Source organism: Cygnus atratus, chromosome 3, assembly GCF_013377495.2.
Source record: "Cygnus atratus isolate AKBS03 ecotype Queensland, Australia chromosome 3, CAtr_DNAZoo_HiC_assembly, whole genome shotgun sequence".
In the NCBI taxonomy this organism is placed as follows: domain Eukaryota; kingdom Metazoa; phylum Chordata; class Aves; order Anseriformes; family Anatidae; genus Cygnus; species Cygnus atratus.
In genome coordinates this window covers 716,471-732,915 of record NC_066364.1, presented here as the reverse complement: position 1 = coordinate 732,915, position 16,445 = coordinate 716,471, and the positions used below count along the sequence as shown (strand labels likewise).

Below are 16,445 nucleotides of genomic sequence, written 5' to 3'. Positions count from 1 at the left end.
TTAACCTTGTAAGATATTAGTTTAAGTCTCTACAATGGAGACAGAAAAGCACCAACATTAGTGCCCTGCTCTCATCCTTTGCATTCTAGAAAGAAAGAACTTACCCAAATAAACGGTAATGATATGGGGAGTGGAGAACATGTTTTAGAAGAAAGGACTAAAATTTGGCATTTTATTTGAAGACACAGTAAGTAGAGAATATGACTAGCTTACAGAAAGACACAGGGGTAGAAGTATAATTCAGAATAAAGCAGAACATTGACACAGACATTTGAATGGATATAAACTGTGTATACATAGAGGGTGAAATTTAGAATAAGGCACGATAGGTGTGAATTCTGGAACAACCTTACAGCATGTAGTCATTTGCTGAGGGATCTTGATAGGCCTATGAATAATGCAGTACGATGCACTAGCCTGTAGCTGCAAGGGAGGAGCTTCCAGTCTGAGTTACTAAGATTGTAATAGACTCAAAATAAGTGTGCCAGGCATCAAAACATCATCCATGTCCTTCTATGTGTATATCTCAAGTGAGAACTCCGAAGGGATTTATCTAGGACTACACATGTAAACGCTTCTGTTCTTAAATATGCGGGTCAAACATTCCCTGTATCTCAATTCTACTTTTCTCCTCCTCTCTTTCAGATTCCTGTTTCCAGAATCTCCCCAATGCCATTTCCTGCGGGCCAGGTCTCTCCCGGGGCACGTTTCCCAACCTCAGTTACCAGTCCGGGAAGAACAGGGGCCAGAACTTTGGCAGACATCAAGGCAAAAGCCCAGCAAGTCAGGGCCCAGAGGGCAGCGGCCGCCGCCGCAGCCGCCGCCGCCGCCGCCGCCGCCTCTTCGGGGGGAGCAGTGCCAGGGCCTGGACCCGGTGGTGGCGGGGGCCCTCCAGGTGGTGGAGGAGAGAGGAGTAACGCAGCACCAAGCAGAACCAACGAAACTGGAACTGGAGGAAATGCACTGGAACTGGCAGGAACTGGAAGCGGGGGAAGTTCGAGAAGGTTTCTTCCCCATTGTCCAGGGCCCCATTCCCAAATGGAGACCCAGGCCACGGACCAGCCACCAGCTCACAATCTCTCTAGAGCACAACTACAGCAAACTTCCACATTGCAATCCAGAACTCCGGGCAGCAATACGGGCACCAACTGCTCCTCATCAGCGGCATCAGCATTAGAGAAAAGCGACAGAATAAAACAGAGCCCCCCAAACATGACTGTAAACCAGGTTCCAGGCTCCCCATATGCCGGTAGCAGTGGCAAACAAGAGAAAGCACCTTCTGCTCCAGCAGGTCCGAGCCAGGCCAGTGGGGCGTCAGCTGTCAGGGACGGAACAGTCTGTGTCACTGCATCCACAGCGGGTACCAACACAAATGTAACTAAGGTGGCGCCTGCGGCCTTAGGAGGGACCAGCTTAGATGCCTCTAAAGGCACATCTCCTTCCCCTCTGATGTCTTCATCTTCACTGACACCCACAGGCTCAGAAGCCCAGGCTGGAGGTGCGGTAACATCTGTTCCATCTGCCCCATCCTCTAACACTTTGTCAGCAGTACCTAGCCTTAAAACTCACCTAAGTTCAAGTGGGGCCCTCCCCAAAACAAGCTCCAGTATTCCTGCTAACAACCCTTTAGTCACCCAACTTCTCCAAGGCAAGAATGTCCCTCTGGAACAAATCCTGCCGAAGCCCCTCACCAAAGCAGAAATGAAAACTGTCCCATTAGCTTCTAACGAAGAAAAAGGGGCAGCAGCACCCAGTGCTACAAGTGTAGCAGGGAACGGCACTGGAGCCGAGGGCGGTGAAAGACAACCGGGTTTACCCGCACAGCAGCTTGGGAAGATCTTTTGCCAGAACAGGCCTCTGCCTCACATTCCAAGGACCTTTTCAGTCCCCTCGGGAAAGGACCCCAGTGTTGACCAGCACCAGTGCCCAGAGGCGCTCAGTAAAACAACCCAAGAGCAGATCCTTCAGACTCTCATCAAGAGGGTCCAGAGGCAGAATTTGTTTCCAGTCCTTCAGCCTTCACAACTGAACCTCACTCACTCAGGTTTCCAGTTAGAAAACAGCTCCACCAGCCAGAGATTTGTGCTGGGTTTCATGGGCAGAAGGACCTCCAAGCCGGCTATGTCTGGTCATTATCTGCTCAACATTTCCACCTATGGCCGTGGCTCAGAGAGTTTGAGGAGAGGCTTCTCCCTGAACCCAGAAAACCGCTTGTGTCTGAACAGTCCTGCTGATGCTCCGAAAACAGAATTTGGGGAATGTGAGGAGATGGCTGGCCACGGCAGCAGCAGCAGCGAGGAAGGAGATGCAGATGATGAGAGTACTGGTGATGAACGTGAACGTGTCAGTGTAAAAGAGGAGCCCCAGGCTTCACAGGTGTCTGGCCAGTGTGAAAAAGAACAGGCGTCACATAACATAAACCCTTCGGATTACAGCATCCTTGCTAAGAAGGGTGTAAAGACAGAAGCAGCCGCGTCTCAGCAAGCAGCAGTCAGCAGGGAGAACGTTCAGGGGTTTGACGGAACTACGTTAGCGCGAGATTTTATTCAAGCCGCTCAAGAGCAAATGGCACATGCAATGAGGGGAAAAATGCACAGCAGCCCTGAGCTTTTCAGTCCTTCTGTACCGTCCACGGACTCTGCGCAGCAGCAGCCTCCCCAGCTTCCTCATCCACACCCTCCAAAGCTGGGTGGAGATGCTGCAGCACAGCTCATTGGGCCCAGTTACAGCGGCACAATAAACGTCTCCACCTCCCCGGACGTGAACCAAGGGTCTCTTATGACTGGGCTGTCGGAATGCAATCAGTTGTCTAGTAGCATGGGGAACGTCATGTCCTTTTCGGTGACTGTAACCACCATTCCCACCAGCCAAGCTATGAACTCTGGCAACCACAGTCAGACCATCCCAGTTCAAGCCTTCGCTGAAGACCACAGCATGGAGGACTCCCCTTCCAAATGTTACTGCAGGTTGAAAGCCATGATCATGTGCAAGGGCTGCGGCGCCTTCTGCCATGACGATTGCATTGGCCCCTCTAAGCTCTGTGTCTCCTGCCTTGTCGTGCGGTAACCGGGACGTGAAGTGGGGAAGAGGATGGCTGGATGTTGTGTTTGCTTTTGGAAGTACATTGGGAAGAAACAGGAAATTTACTGCCTTGCACAAGAGACACGTTACTGAATCAGGAATACAGAGTAGAGTTCTTCTTTCATTAAAGAAAGAGCACCTTCTTGTACAGTGAGTCTAAATTGAGCTCAACTACGTGAATTGTGACAAGAGTTTGCACTTAAGGAATTATGTAAATATGTCACATTATTTTGTTTAAAAATATTTTTTCAATCTTTTAGGAGATAGTGTTTGACTTGTACTGCAGTTTCATTAACCCCAGCCTGCTATCCAGCATGTTTGCTGAGCTCTGCTCTAGATGGGGGAATGAACCCCCGGCGAAACATCAGCCTGTTGGGCTTCTCTTGGCAAAGAGAAGAGCCAGATTTAAGAAACTAAACGTTTGTTCTGACTGATGACAGAGCACTGAAGCAGGAAACCCTGAACGGGCTTACTGTGTTGCTCTAAATTTTAGTTCAATTTTTCAGAATTGGAAGGCGTTAACGTTGCACAGGCCTTTCAAGTCATTGCCTCTCACTTGTGACACGGCTGTCTCCAGAAGGCATACTGGGTTGTGCAATATAGGCTGGTGTTTTTGATTCGCATATCCTCTCCTCTTCAAGGAGGCAGTTGCAGTAACCTTCTTTTAGGGACGGAGGTATCTTGATTTGCTACTGGCAAATACTGAAAAAGGCAACTGTACTAACCATAGGATTCAAGGATTTAAATCACTAAAACAACTCAGTAACTGTGATTATTGGTAATTCCAGGAACCATTTAAAGCAGAGATCGCAAATATGTGCCGAACTGCATTTCATTTCTGGACTGTCAGGACCCGGCAGAAACCTGCTTTATTAGGCATTATTTCAAGGGAGCTGGAGAGTGCCACCCCCAGAGCTGAGCAGCGCCAGTTGTTGCAGCACATTATGCAAGTGAAGTGCACTAAATGTCACCCTCTGTCCTACTGTTTTCTAGGAAGCTTTTTGTGGCTCATTAAAAACTCCAGATAGTCAGACTTCTCGAATCTCTATAGAAGATTTTCTATTTAGCTGAGCGTAGGGAAAGAAAGCAAGGATCCCGCTGGGCCTCGCCGGTGTCCGCCAGCGGGTGTCCGTCGGAGGACGCCAAGCCAGGCCTGGCTCCGCGCGTGGTGCGTCGGGGCGAGCTCGGGAGGGGCGCAGCTGGTGGGACGCGTTCCTCGCCGCCAGGAGTCGGTGCTCACGCCCCCGTTCGCTCCAGGTGGTCGGAATTAACCGATACAGAATGGTACTTTGTGCTCGACAACAAGGATTGACGACAGGCTGGCTAATAAAGCATTCGCCGATCTGCATGTTGACGTATCGCCACGTGTCCGCATCACACGGAGGATGTTTGTGTGTCACTTCTCTTCCAGAACAGCGTCAGGTTCAATAGTCACGTCCAGTCCCATGTTGTCACTGTGCGGGGTGGGAGGGGGGCCATCCTGGAGCTTGGTCAGGTAACAGATCTATGTATCTTTTTGATGGAAAAGCACTGAATTCACTTTGAATCCAAAGGCCTTTTTAAGATGAAGCAATATTAACAAAACAGGTGACAGCTGTTTTATGAGCTGGGGTCCTAAAGCCTTTTTTCCTTCTTCCCATTTGACTATACTACTGCTTTCCCCGCTTCCCTCTCCCTGACGTGGGAACCTGGCGTGCTGGCGGTAAGGTCAGGAGCACTGCCCGGGAAGCGCCGTGTGGTTTTCCAAGGAGCGGGTGTTGATTTGTTTGTTAATGGTAAAGAGAGTTGCAGACTTAATCGCTTCATAATAAAAACGTTTCCTTCCCTGTCCAGCAGAGCGTGGTGTCCTCCAAAGCAGGGTTAGTGTGCGTGAGTTAACGAGAGCTGCCGTGTGTGTATCTTGGTCTTAGTTTTGCCCGTAATAAATTTACCGGGGAGCAGCGACTCCTGCTATCTAATTATGCATCGCTCCTTGTAGACATCCAGTGGTGGACGGGATTTAAGTATTAGAAATACAGACTATTTTTTTTTAACCGCTTACATCTCAAAAAAGAATGCAAGACATACTCCCAGTTCTGTCGTGCTGCCCGGTGGCTGCAGCCCAGCAGCCCCGTGCCAGTCTGCACCGTCCCACGGCTGGCTCCGTGCGTGCCCGGCAAGCCCAGCAGAGGCGGGTTAGCTTCTCCTGCTGCAACCCCAAATGCTGTAGCAGGGATGATTTGTTCCCTGGGTCGGCTTGTACGTAAGTGCTCATTTGGACAGCGACCCGTCACTGCCTGCTTCCCTACTTGCTGCTGCAACGGGAATTTCTGCCATTCTTTTAAATCGTAGGATGCGGCGTGAAATGGTTTCACGTGGTGTACCCCGGGGACAGCAGGATCTTCCCTTCCCTTATTAACTCGAGCCTTGTCTAGACATGAAAGCAAAGTTATGGCAACATAATCCTCAGTGAGACACATTCGTTCCCTCAGTATAATCCAATTTAAAGGTTGTTTTGGGTTACAAACTAAGCTGAAAAAGTCATTTTTGCCTCAAATAAAAGCAAAGAGGCTTTGCTGGTGTAATTGGATCAATTCTGTTCACACCTTGGCTTCCATCAGTGTGAATTCTGTGGGCTGACAAGGCTGCTTCAGAGGGGGAAGGAGGGGATGCTGAGGGAGCAGCACACACCTGCTGCCTTGCTGTTAGCGTTCACAGGCTTTTGAATCTGTTGCCGCTGTCACGTTGAAAGGCTGCTCCGGTACTCTCAGCATTTTCTAAAACAGTCAACAGCCCTAGCTGTGGTTCCGACGTGTTACTGCCTTTAAATTGCACAAGCTCCCCTGCAGCGTGTGGATTCGGTTGTCTCTGCCAGGTCCATTTCTGTGAGCCAGAAGCTGCTGTTCACGAGCAGCACCGCAGGAACCGAGCTGAGGTCGCCCAGGTGTGGGTCGAGGGTGACCCCCAAGTGTCAGTGGCTGCCAGGCTTTATTGGGCAGTGTGGGCATCTTGCGCGATGATTTGGAAGTTTACAACTCTGTTCAGTGCCTTAGTTATACTTTAACAGCTGAGCACTTTTATTGGGCTACTTTTATTCTGTTCCTTTTTCAGATAATAAATTCTTTTAACTGCATGTCTTTGATTTTACCAGACGCTATGAGCTACTAGGTGGAACTTGAGGAACAATAGCCACGGGTTTGCAAGAGGGCATTAAGCGGTTAGGAAATCGTTAGAAATAATGGGGCTCAGTGTAATGATCAGTACAAGTACAGGTCTACGTAAAACCTTGAGAGCTTTGCATGTTTTACAGTGCTGGTTATTGAATAATGTATTTTAGAAAGGGAAAATCCTGCAGCCCATTTAGGAGCGCTCCCTGCGTGGCGTTGGCCTGCTGCCTTCCTGCTGAGGCTCCTCCCGTTCATCCCCACTCTTCCATCGTCTGCCCTTCCCACTGGTCCTCCTTCCAGCCAGCAACGAGCCTGCTTCGCTCTGGGTCTGTAATTGATCGTGACATAACTTACAGCGTTAGGCTTTGGTGGGCAGGTATTAAAGTAACGGCATTCTCCAGTAAATGCTGTCATAACAAACAAAATCTGAGATGAAATATTTGCAAAGCCCAATGTCAAACCATGTTTGTGGCAGTAAAAGCAACTTGGGCGAGAAAAGATACTCAGGTGTGTGTGTTCCCTTTTGGGCCTCAGTCCAAGCCCTGCAGCGTGAGAACGAGAAATGCAAAGTGACCCGTGGCATTTAACTTCCCAGTGCAGAAAAAACCACCTTGTACAAGTTATTTCAATGGAGGAGTGAATGCGACTCTAGAGATGAGCTGAGGTTTTGAGATGCAGATGGGCAGCACGGGGAAGGAAATTTATTTGAGATGTTAATGTCTCAAATCAAACAGAAAGGCGGCATGCTGGGCACAGCGGCGTTGTGCTTCGTAGGGCAGTCACGGAGCTGATGGGGAAGGCAGTTCTGGCCAGGGCCGTGATGGCCGGGAGGTCACCACACCGGCCGTGCCGTCTGACGGCGGCAGTCGCGCTGCCCAGGCCGCACGGAGCATCGCCGGCCGGTTCCTGCCCCATGAGCAGCCGCCGGTGCCGTGGTTGGAAGGGGCTCTGGCTTCTCTGCACGGGGAGGCTCAGCCTGGCTGGGTTTGAACCTCCTGGCCTGGGGGCTGCCAGCCCCAGCAGGAGCCCTGGGGCAGGAGCAGTTGTCTGGGCTGGGCTGGGGCAGGAGCTTCCACCTCAGCTGGGGCGGACGGCGCTCGGGTCGCTGAAAGCAGCTTGGAAAAAAACTTTGGTTTTGCGGGGGGAAGTGCCTGAAAGACCAGCGTGCGTTCTGTGCTGGAAGAGCCTCACCAGGGACGCGTGGAGCCCGGGGGAAGCTGCTTTGTTTCCCTTGGGAGCATTGTCCCAAAGCCACCGCTGGCCGCTAGCAAACGGCCACGGGGGCTCTGCTCACCCCGGGCCAGCCCAGCAGCGCTGTGCTCAGCTCCAGTGGCCAGGCGCTGCCTCGAGCCTCCTAGCACAGCCGGTGGTGGGGAGCAGGGCCGGTGGCGAGAGCACACTGAGGTCCCTGGGGCACCTGTGCTAGAACGGGGACGCTGCAGGGACGGGAGGGAGGGAGGGGGCAGACGGGGATGGGGCTGCAATGGGGGAGGTCCCGCGGGCGTCGGGTCTGTTTGCCACCGGTGCCCTGCAGGGAGAACAGCTCACGCACGTGCTGCGATCATGATAGCCAGAATTTTCTTGATTAACTAAGGTGTTTTTTTTTTTTAATGCTATACATTTGATATAACTGAAGATCAACTTTAAGAGCTTACAGTAATATATTTTAAGTAATATATATTTTAGTATCTAAAACAAATTGACAAAGGATGATTTATGAACTAGATAAACAGGGTATTGGGAGTATGCAGTTTCTCGGCAAGGCCAGGAATAGTTTTACTAGCAGGAGAACTGAAAAGATTCAGTTTTTTCCACTAATGCAATAAAAATGGGAGTTCTTAAAAAGAAGAAATCCAATACTGTTTACCACATGCTTTTCTTGTTTTGACAACAGGCCTGTAAACACAGTTTAGAAGATACTAAACCTTTGTCTGTCTTTCGCCTTTTTAAAAGGGACTTAAATTGGAATAGAGGGTATGTACAGAAAAATCAAGTTGACACCATTTTAAAATGTATTTTTACACAAATAATATAGAAAAATCATATTTTACGTAAGAATTTTAAGTATTTGAAATATGTATATATATACTGTATGTACTTCATATATTCTTTATTTTACATTTTCAATGTATTAAAAAGTATTTGAGCTGTTTGGATTTGAGCATGTAATAATGTTAAAAAAAAAAAAAAAAGAGGAAAAGAAGAAAAGAGGGAGAGAGGAGATGAGTCCTGCACGCTGCAGTTGCTGCTGTTAGCAGCCTGCAGGGAGTAGAGAAACCAGAAGTGCAGCAGCGAAGGGATTTTGGAAGTTTAGCAGTTTCAGGTAGAGCATACAGAACATTTGTCAGTCCTGTGTCTTGTCTGTGTCTCCATTTGTATTCGTTCATTTTGCCTCGTAACCACCCAGAATCATCCATGGTGAGAAGACAAAGAGGTGGATCTTTTATACAAGCAACGCTACCTTTATAGCCAAAGAGACGTACTGGTACAGAAGCTACTCAACCAAAACAGAATCAGAAGCTACCCAGTTGTGCTGTGCCACTGGAATTTCCATAAATAGTTTGATTTCTTGGGCAAGCATTTTATGGTGCTTATGGGGAACTTAAACAACGTACCAAAAGTCCAATGATTTCAAGGAAGCACTATCAAAGTGGATTTGTTTTGGTTTTTGTGGGAATTAGGTGAAACTCTCACTGCAGAGATGGTCCGTCTTTGCAGCTCTTGGGGACTGAGTGAATTCCATTCACCTGCACTTGCCTGGGCTCCTCTAGACACTCCCCGCCAGACTGAGATCTGCAGCCCCTGTAATTGCTGGTTCTGCACAGAGAGAGAACACAAATCTCCCACGGAGAGGAGGGTGGAAATGGCTCCACAGCGTGCAAAGCACAGCATACCTGCCTCATCCCCTTTTCCATGACGCCCATTTTGGCTTAGGTGAATCTCAAATCACACTTATATTCCCCTTATTCCTGCAAGCAATTGCAGGACTCGTATAAATTGGAGGTGTTCAAAGCAACTCTCTATTGCTGGGACTTAGGGGGAAGGAAACTGGGGGAAAAGAAGAAGCATTAACAAGTCAGGTTTTAAAAGTACAAATTTAAAAACTGAAAAGGCAGGCAACTGGTATTTGTATATACTGCTTCGATTATTATTGGAATCCCTTGGGGGAAAAAATAAACGAGGCACCCAATGACTGTCAAAAGTTGCTACCTACACACCGGGTAGGGCTGTCGCTCCCCAGAGTTGCACTGTAAGGAAGCCCCGTGGGTGGGGGGCGTGTACAGGTCGGGTCTGGATGCGGGGGGCTGCACAGGGGTGCAGCTGAGTGTACACAGCGAGACCAGCTTCATCTCAGTCTTCTGGTGACATTACACCTTGGAAAGTTACCGCGGGCCTGAGATGGGATTACAGCTTTTGTATTCGTTTTCCTATTTAAGATATATGGGTTAGATGAAATATATAATAGTGACGTGTTTTGATCTGCTGCACTTTTTAATAAACATTCCTTATTCCCCTGGTACTGCTGCATCTCCCACCCCTTCCTACCCCCCTTAGAACTTAAGCCCAGTTGGTCTCCTGTCCCTTTCAGTAAGACCTCGCAGGCGCTGCACCACGGGTTTCTTATCAGAAGGGCTGGGCCAGGAGCTCAGTGCTTGAGGCCGGGGCTCCGGCGTCCTCGCGGCAGAGTCCCAGGGCCAGCACCGCCGCGGCGGGGCAGCGCGGGCACCGAAAGGCTGCGGTGCGGGGGCCGTGGGTGCCTCCTGGCCTCCTGTTGGTGGCCGTCTGAGTGCGTGCTCTGCGCCCACCTCGAGCAGAGGCACAATAGGCATCGTCTTCGACCTCAGGGACAGATGCTCCGGTTAAAATTTCACCTCGTGTCCAGAGGCGTGCCCAGGACATGCCCACGAGCAGTCGACTTCGCTGCCACGCGGTAGCTCCTTCCCTTCCCGTCCATCTTCGGTGCCCTCGTGAGCCCATGCCCTGTCACGGCCTGTTTGCAAAGTCAAATTCAGGCAAGAAATCTGGCAGTTTGCATGGGAAAAAAGCGACTGTAGTTCAGTAAGGTAACGTCTGGGCGTGTAAGAGCTACGTGGGCCAGTTCTAGCAGGAGCAATACATCAGGGACAAAGTGGTCCGTCATGCTGCAGCTATGCATTTTGGCAAAGGTTGTTTTGTCACCAAGTCTTCACCCATTTTGCTGTATAAGATTCCACCTTAGCTTCTCACCAGCATTAAGAGGAATCTGAGGAGTGCTAAAAGCGGCCTATTTCTAACCTGTCACTTGAGGATCTGTGTGCCCATAGGAGGTAGCACTTTGACAAGCAAAGCCTGCCCTGTGGCTTCTGTCTTATTGCAGATTCTGTTCCTCTTCCTCTCACTTATTTTTGTCATGTAAAACTACCTGCTTTATAAATGAATGTAAAATACCGTAGTTCTTCAGCACATGGACAAATGTGTATTTTATCTTAATGTTTCATTTTATGTTAAATAAAAAGCATATGATTTTATGGTTATTAGTGCTGCTAATGTTGATTTTTCAGTGATTACCTTCTGTCTTTTTAATGGACCCTGATAAACAATACTGCACTACATTTTTCTGGCTTCGTAAGCTGTGGATATCTGTAAAGTCTTTTCCATACATTTCATGGGGAAAACTCTGGTTTAATAAACACTTTGCAGTTCCCTCAAGCCTCACTTCTTGGGGTGCTGAAACACTTTAAGGGCTTTGAACTGTAAATTTGGGGAAAGGAGGGAACAGGGAAAAACCTGTATCACGTGATTGCAAATTCATTTATTATAAAGGGAAGAGTTCAGAGAAGTAAATCTGAAACCAACTTTCCTGATTTGTCAGGTAAACTTTGGATAAAATTAACAACTTAATAAAATCAGTAGGACTGAGGTGCCTGGGATTTCTTTTCACTGAATCTATTGTAAGCATCTACAATTTATATTTCAAGTATAGAAATATAATGCGAAGGGGCTGTGAACCTACCGAATGAATAATTGCAACAAGAGCGTTAAGACTTAACATAAAATGGAGAAGGAAGGCTCAGTAAAGAAATGTGTGTCTTGCAGTACAAAGTGAGAATACAACAAGGCCAGATGAGTTGGAGTTTGCAACCAGCAGCAAAAAAATAAATAAGAAATCTATCACCTCATGCAGAGAAAAAAAAAAAAAAAGGCAAAAAGTAGAAAAGGTAGTGATTAAAGATAGTCTGCAGGCATGACCCAAACGGAAAGTAATGCTATTCCCCTATTTTCACTGAGGACATTGTTACACATACCGCTTCAGCTGGATGACAAGGGTTTCCTGAAAGAGCTGACACAACGCTGCAGCTCAGGCAAAGCACGGTTTTGTTTATCAAGTGAACCTGTGGAGCACAGAATTGACAGAAATTATTCCATAGTATAGGATTATATACTATAAAATATAGAAATTATTCTATATTTAAAATAAGAGAAAATTACATCTTTCATATGCAAGGCTCTGGAAGTTTTGAAGTAAAAACTACTTGAAGCCATGCTGAAAAATGGGATAGAAAGCAACACAATCTCACCAAAGATATGTGCAGACTAATTCAGTGTAAATTGTTTCCTGGTCACACAAGGAATATCTTCAGTTATACAAATGATACAGGAAACTGATATGTGGGAAATTAGTAATAAAACTTGAGATGAAGTAAATGTAAAGAACTGGCTTAAAGGGTCTTAATACCGATAGACCCAGAAGTGGGAAATTGGTTTGAATGGGGGACCCTACTGAAACTACTCAGATTTTCATCTGTGACATTAGCACCAGAAGTCAGGAGTATCCCAAGAAAATTAACTGATGATACAAACTTGGGAAGTATCGGCAACTCACACCCAGACCAAACCGGTAATCCACAGCCCAAGCGATGTGAAAACCAATTGTACATGCTGGTGTCACAAGGCATTTGGGAACAAATAACAAGCTTCTGCTTCAGGAGTGGGTGTACAGTAACTGGAAGTAACAGGGATGAGAAGGACCTTGATATACTCATTAATCATACCCTGTAATTATAAGCTTTCAGTGTGACACAGCCATGGGAAAGGAAAAACAATTCTGAAAGTCCAGCCTGTGTATTGCCAGTAGAGATAAAATCAGTGAATTGTACAAGGTAATGAGATATCTTGTGTGGTTCCACTCACTTGCATTCAGGAAAGACAACTTAAAACTGGAACAAATGTACTGAAAAACTTCCAAATAATCAGGAAAGGAAAAGGCTCTGACAGGTAAGAAAGAAATCAAGAAGTTCAAGTTAAAACAAAAGCTGAAAGGTTTGGCATGGCGAGCTAGCAGCAGGCTAAACATTAAGGGGCAAAACCAGCTGTTCAGCACTGGTACAAGAACAAATGGATATAAATTCACTGTGGATAAACTTAGTTTAGAAGAAAGTTGCTACTCAGTTGGCAAAATGTAAAACACAAGAGAGTACATGAAGCGAGTTACGGGGATGGTATGTCTCCACCGAAGTATCGGGCTTAGTGCTCTAGGAAGGCTTTAATAGGCTTGTTTTCCTGAATAAGACAATTTTAGAGCCCAGTAATTTTTTATGAGCAATTTAAATTATTCCTTTCATTGTCGTGTCTGTGTTAACAGTGATGCCATGTCCTTGGCACTGCTTCGGCTATTTTGTTCTACTCTTTAAAGGTTATTATATCAGATTATTACTGTACCATCTCAGTCCCACAGTAATGTGTCATAAATGTGAATAATTTCTCATGCACTCATGCTCTATTTCTCATCTTAAGGGCTCCTAAACACCTCGCAGTGCATGGCTGAAACAACACAAAGTCTCAGAAACCCTGCAGTCACAAGCTCCTGCTGTATTACCCATGGCTGTGCAACCTGCTAAAGTAGCAGCCCTCAACGACCAGTTCACAAACAACTGTTTTTAATTTCTGGCAACATCAGCTCCTCATGGGCATCTAACGAAAATTCCCTGTAACTCCCTGTGGCAGCAAGTACTGCCCATCCTGGAGGAACAGAGCAGGCAGGCAGCGGTTCCGCCGCACGCCTGTTACCTACCAGAACCACTTCCCACCCCGCAGGAGCTGAGCTGCTGCCAGCAAGAAGTCAGCATCATGGGACTTCTTCTTGAGCTTCTTTTTCTCTTTTTGAATTCATGTAACTAATCAGTTGCTGTGTCTTTTTGTTAAATCAATAAATAAAACTCTAAGCTTTTGTTAGCCCCACTGAACTCCCCTGTGACACCCGGGAGGAGAGAGAATGGGCATGACCCACAGTTAGGAAGCAGTGAAGCCTGAAATCCAAGCATCAAAGGCATAAATAAAGGCAGGTCACCATCTGTTGCTCTAGGTTTCAAACCCTCCCTCTACTGACCACGTGGCAAACTGTTTTTCCAAATGCTTATGCATACGCTAGGAACACCGCTACTGGGGTGATATGAAGGATGCATGCCCTCGGGCACATCTACTGTGGAGTCTGCATCTTCCTAGGAAATGTTGAATTGGGTCAACACTGTGAAGCAGAACAGTTAGAGCAGCTTCATCACAACCCGTTACTTCAGCTGCGAGGGTGATCACACACTGAAACAAACATGACACAAAGTGCAAGGTCCTCCATCTCCTGCTGTCCTTAAACCACAACAGGATGACTTCCCGGATGATAGGCTTTAGCCAGTCAGCAGTAACGCAGCAGTGCAAGGAGGAGCTCATGAAAAAGAAGGAATTATGAGCCAGGAAAAACAAATAAAAAAATCATCCCTGGAAATAAGGAAGAAAAATATTTTATCAATATCAAAAAAGACCAGAGAATAAAGTAAAAAAGAAATACAATGACACAAAGTGAAAAAGTCACTTCCTACCTCTGTTCCCACTATGGAAAGACATGAAGTAAAAAAGAAGTAAAAATCCTTTCCTTACTTTGCTGTCTCATTTCCTCCATTTTACATGGAGAACATGAAGTTTTCCAAAGAACATGAAGTTTTCCAAAGGTCCATCTGGAGTTGCGGTGAGGCTCCAACATTATCGTCCCTACAACACACAACAAATACTTGCAGAAGTAGACAGAATCCTGTTGTTATGCAGTGGAAAACCCTGCCTCAAGAAAAACACCCCAGCTATTCACAGAATAATTTAGGTTGGAAAAGACCTCTAAGATCATCTAGTCCAACCTTTAATTGTTCCTAACCGGTTATAACAAATGGGTGCTAATATTCTAAGACTGCTGTACCTTCCCATGCCTGTTTTGTTTCAGCTCTCCATGAGCCTCTTCAGAGCAGCGAGTCAGCTGTGATAAGTGCCCTGCAAGAGAGCCATACAAAGCATATCTTATTAAACAGACATTTCATCTGTATTTTAACAGACTCTGCTTTCAATTTAATAATCATCATCTGGTTTGTTTTGTTCTCTGCCAAATTGCAATTAAGGAAAAAAAAAAAAAAAAGCACCTCATAAGTGAAAGAAAAACTGCAGAATCAATTTCTAAATATAGATAAGAAGCACACTCGTGGCTCAAGCAAGGGAATTATCTTGTCACATTAAACAGGAACAAAAAAGAGATTGCTTCTCTCCTGAACTCAGCTCCTGCTTTATCTCAGTTGCTGTGCTGGCTGTCAGATGGGAATACCTGCGAGGTGGAGAGCAGCTTGAGACACACAGGAAACTGCAAGCAACAAACACTGCTTGCTAAGCCCACAGCTGGAGATACAAATATATAGAGGCTGTAAGGACCTTCTTTGGTACTTGGATGGCTGCTAATGACCAAAACTGTGCATTCATAATTTAAAAATTTTAAATTATTAAAAAAAAAAAAAAGGATTCCGAAATTGTTATTCCAGTTTCTCAGATAGCCCATTCTCAACCTCACCCTTTTACTTACACACATTTTGGACTGGCCTATGATCTCTTTACAACCATATACAGCACAACTTCATGTAAAGGGTAAGAAAAGCTGACAGATGATTTAAACTCAGAGCCATCTAACTTCTGAACACTTCTGATGGCATGGCACACCGAGAGCTCATGCATAAATAGCAGCACAAGCACTTGAGAAAAAAAAAAAAAAAGAAGAGCAAATGAAGGGCGAAGGTAGCAGTCTGGTTATGAAAGATATCACAGAACAGGCCAGTATCAATAGTGATACAAAAAGAGAGGGCAAATAAAATATATGAACATGATGGTAGCATTACAAAGTGTAGACCAGTCTCACATGAGATGTTACAGCCATGCAGAAGTAACAAGAGCTATCCACCCCTTGCTGATAAAATATCACAAAAGTGCAAAGACAAATAGGACACTGAGGTTGGGTGAATTCTGATGTATGAATGTTTAAATCTATAAATGTGTAAATCTACAAATGTGTAAATCTATAATGGTGAAAGAGCAAAAAAGCATGCTATAGAAGAAATTAATTAAAATCAAGATATCAGTAAAACATGTAAGTTGGAAAGCCATGAACAGTACAAATGCATCCTTCAGTGTTAGAAAAGAATTAACTCCTAACTCTCACAGGAATGCAGAGGCACGAAGAGGAGGAAAATGGAGGACAGAAGGCCTGGAGTCCTGCAGACAGCGAGGAACTGACAGAACAGATGGGTTCTGCTTTGTGTTTCAAACAACATAACTAGGAGCACCAGGCCAAACGGTCTTGTCTCTACCTTTCATGTTATTCAGGAATCCAACAAAGGACTGCAGACTACAAGGTGGGCTGGCACCTACAATAACAGTGTCAAGAAAATTTTTAATTAAAAATATATACAGAAACTTCCCTTTTCTTTACTTAGACCTGATCATAGACAATAAAGTCTAATGACAGTGGGGTACGACGTTAAAAGTGAGCCTGTCTTCAAAGAGGTACTTCAGGTTTCATCTGGAGAAATGAAGTAAAAATTACAAAAGGACTTCAGAAGGCTAACACTGCTCGAGACAAACAGTCGGGAAGAACATCAAATTGAGTCCAGGTTGAGGAAAACATTTCAAAGCGCGGCTGCTTGGTGCCAAGAAAAGGCAATGGAGGCCCCAACCCATCAGCAGGCACCGCTGGGCCTGGAGGAGGCCGTGGTGGTACAGGCCGCGCACCAGGCCCCACGTTCTGCCCCGAGCTCCAGGCTGGTGTCAAAGCGCTGCGACCTGGCAATCACCGTGTTCAGCCACAAAGCCGCTGCCTGGCACACACAGCAAACTGGCAATGCCTGCTGATATCGCTCTGCATTTCTATTTTTTGTTAGAGAA

General features: G+C 46.3%; 1 protein-coding gene across 4 annotated transcripts in view; it reads left to right on the top strand.

Annotated features, from left to right (window-relative positions):
• ASXL2 (ASXL transcriptional regulator 2) overlaps positions 1–14,898 on the top strand; it is a 118,918-nt gene extending 104,020 nt beyond the window's left edge. For 3 of the 4 annotated variants that reach the window (XM_035568233.2, XM_050710122.1, XM_035568237.2), the window contains one exon: positions 646–10,741. In XM_035568233.2, coding sequence (XP_035424126.2) covers positions 646–3,066 — 2,421 coding nt within the window. In that variant the 3' untranslated portion in view covers positions 3,067–10,741. Of the gene's footprint in view, positions 1–645; positions 10,742–13,001 lie in introns of those variants that run through there. The other variant, XR_004781951.2, reaches the window with a different exon arrangement.
• The last annotated feature ends 1,547 nt before the right edge of the window (positions 14,899–16,445 follow it).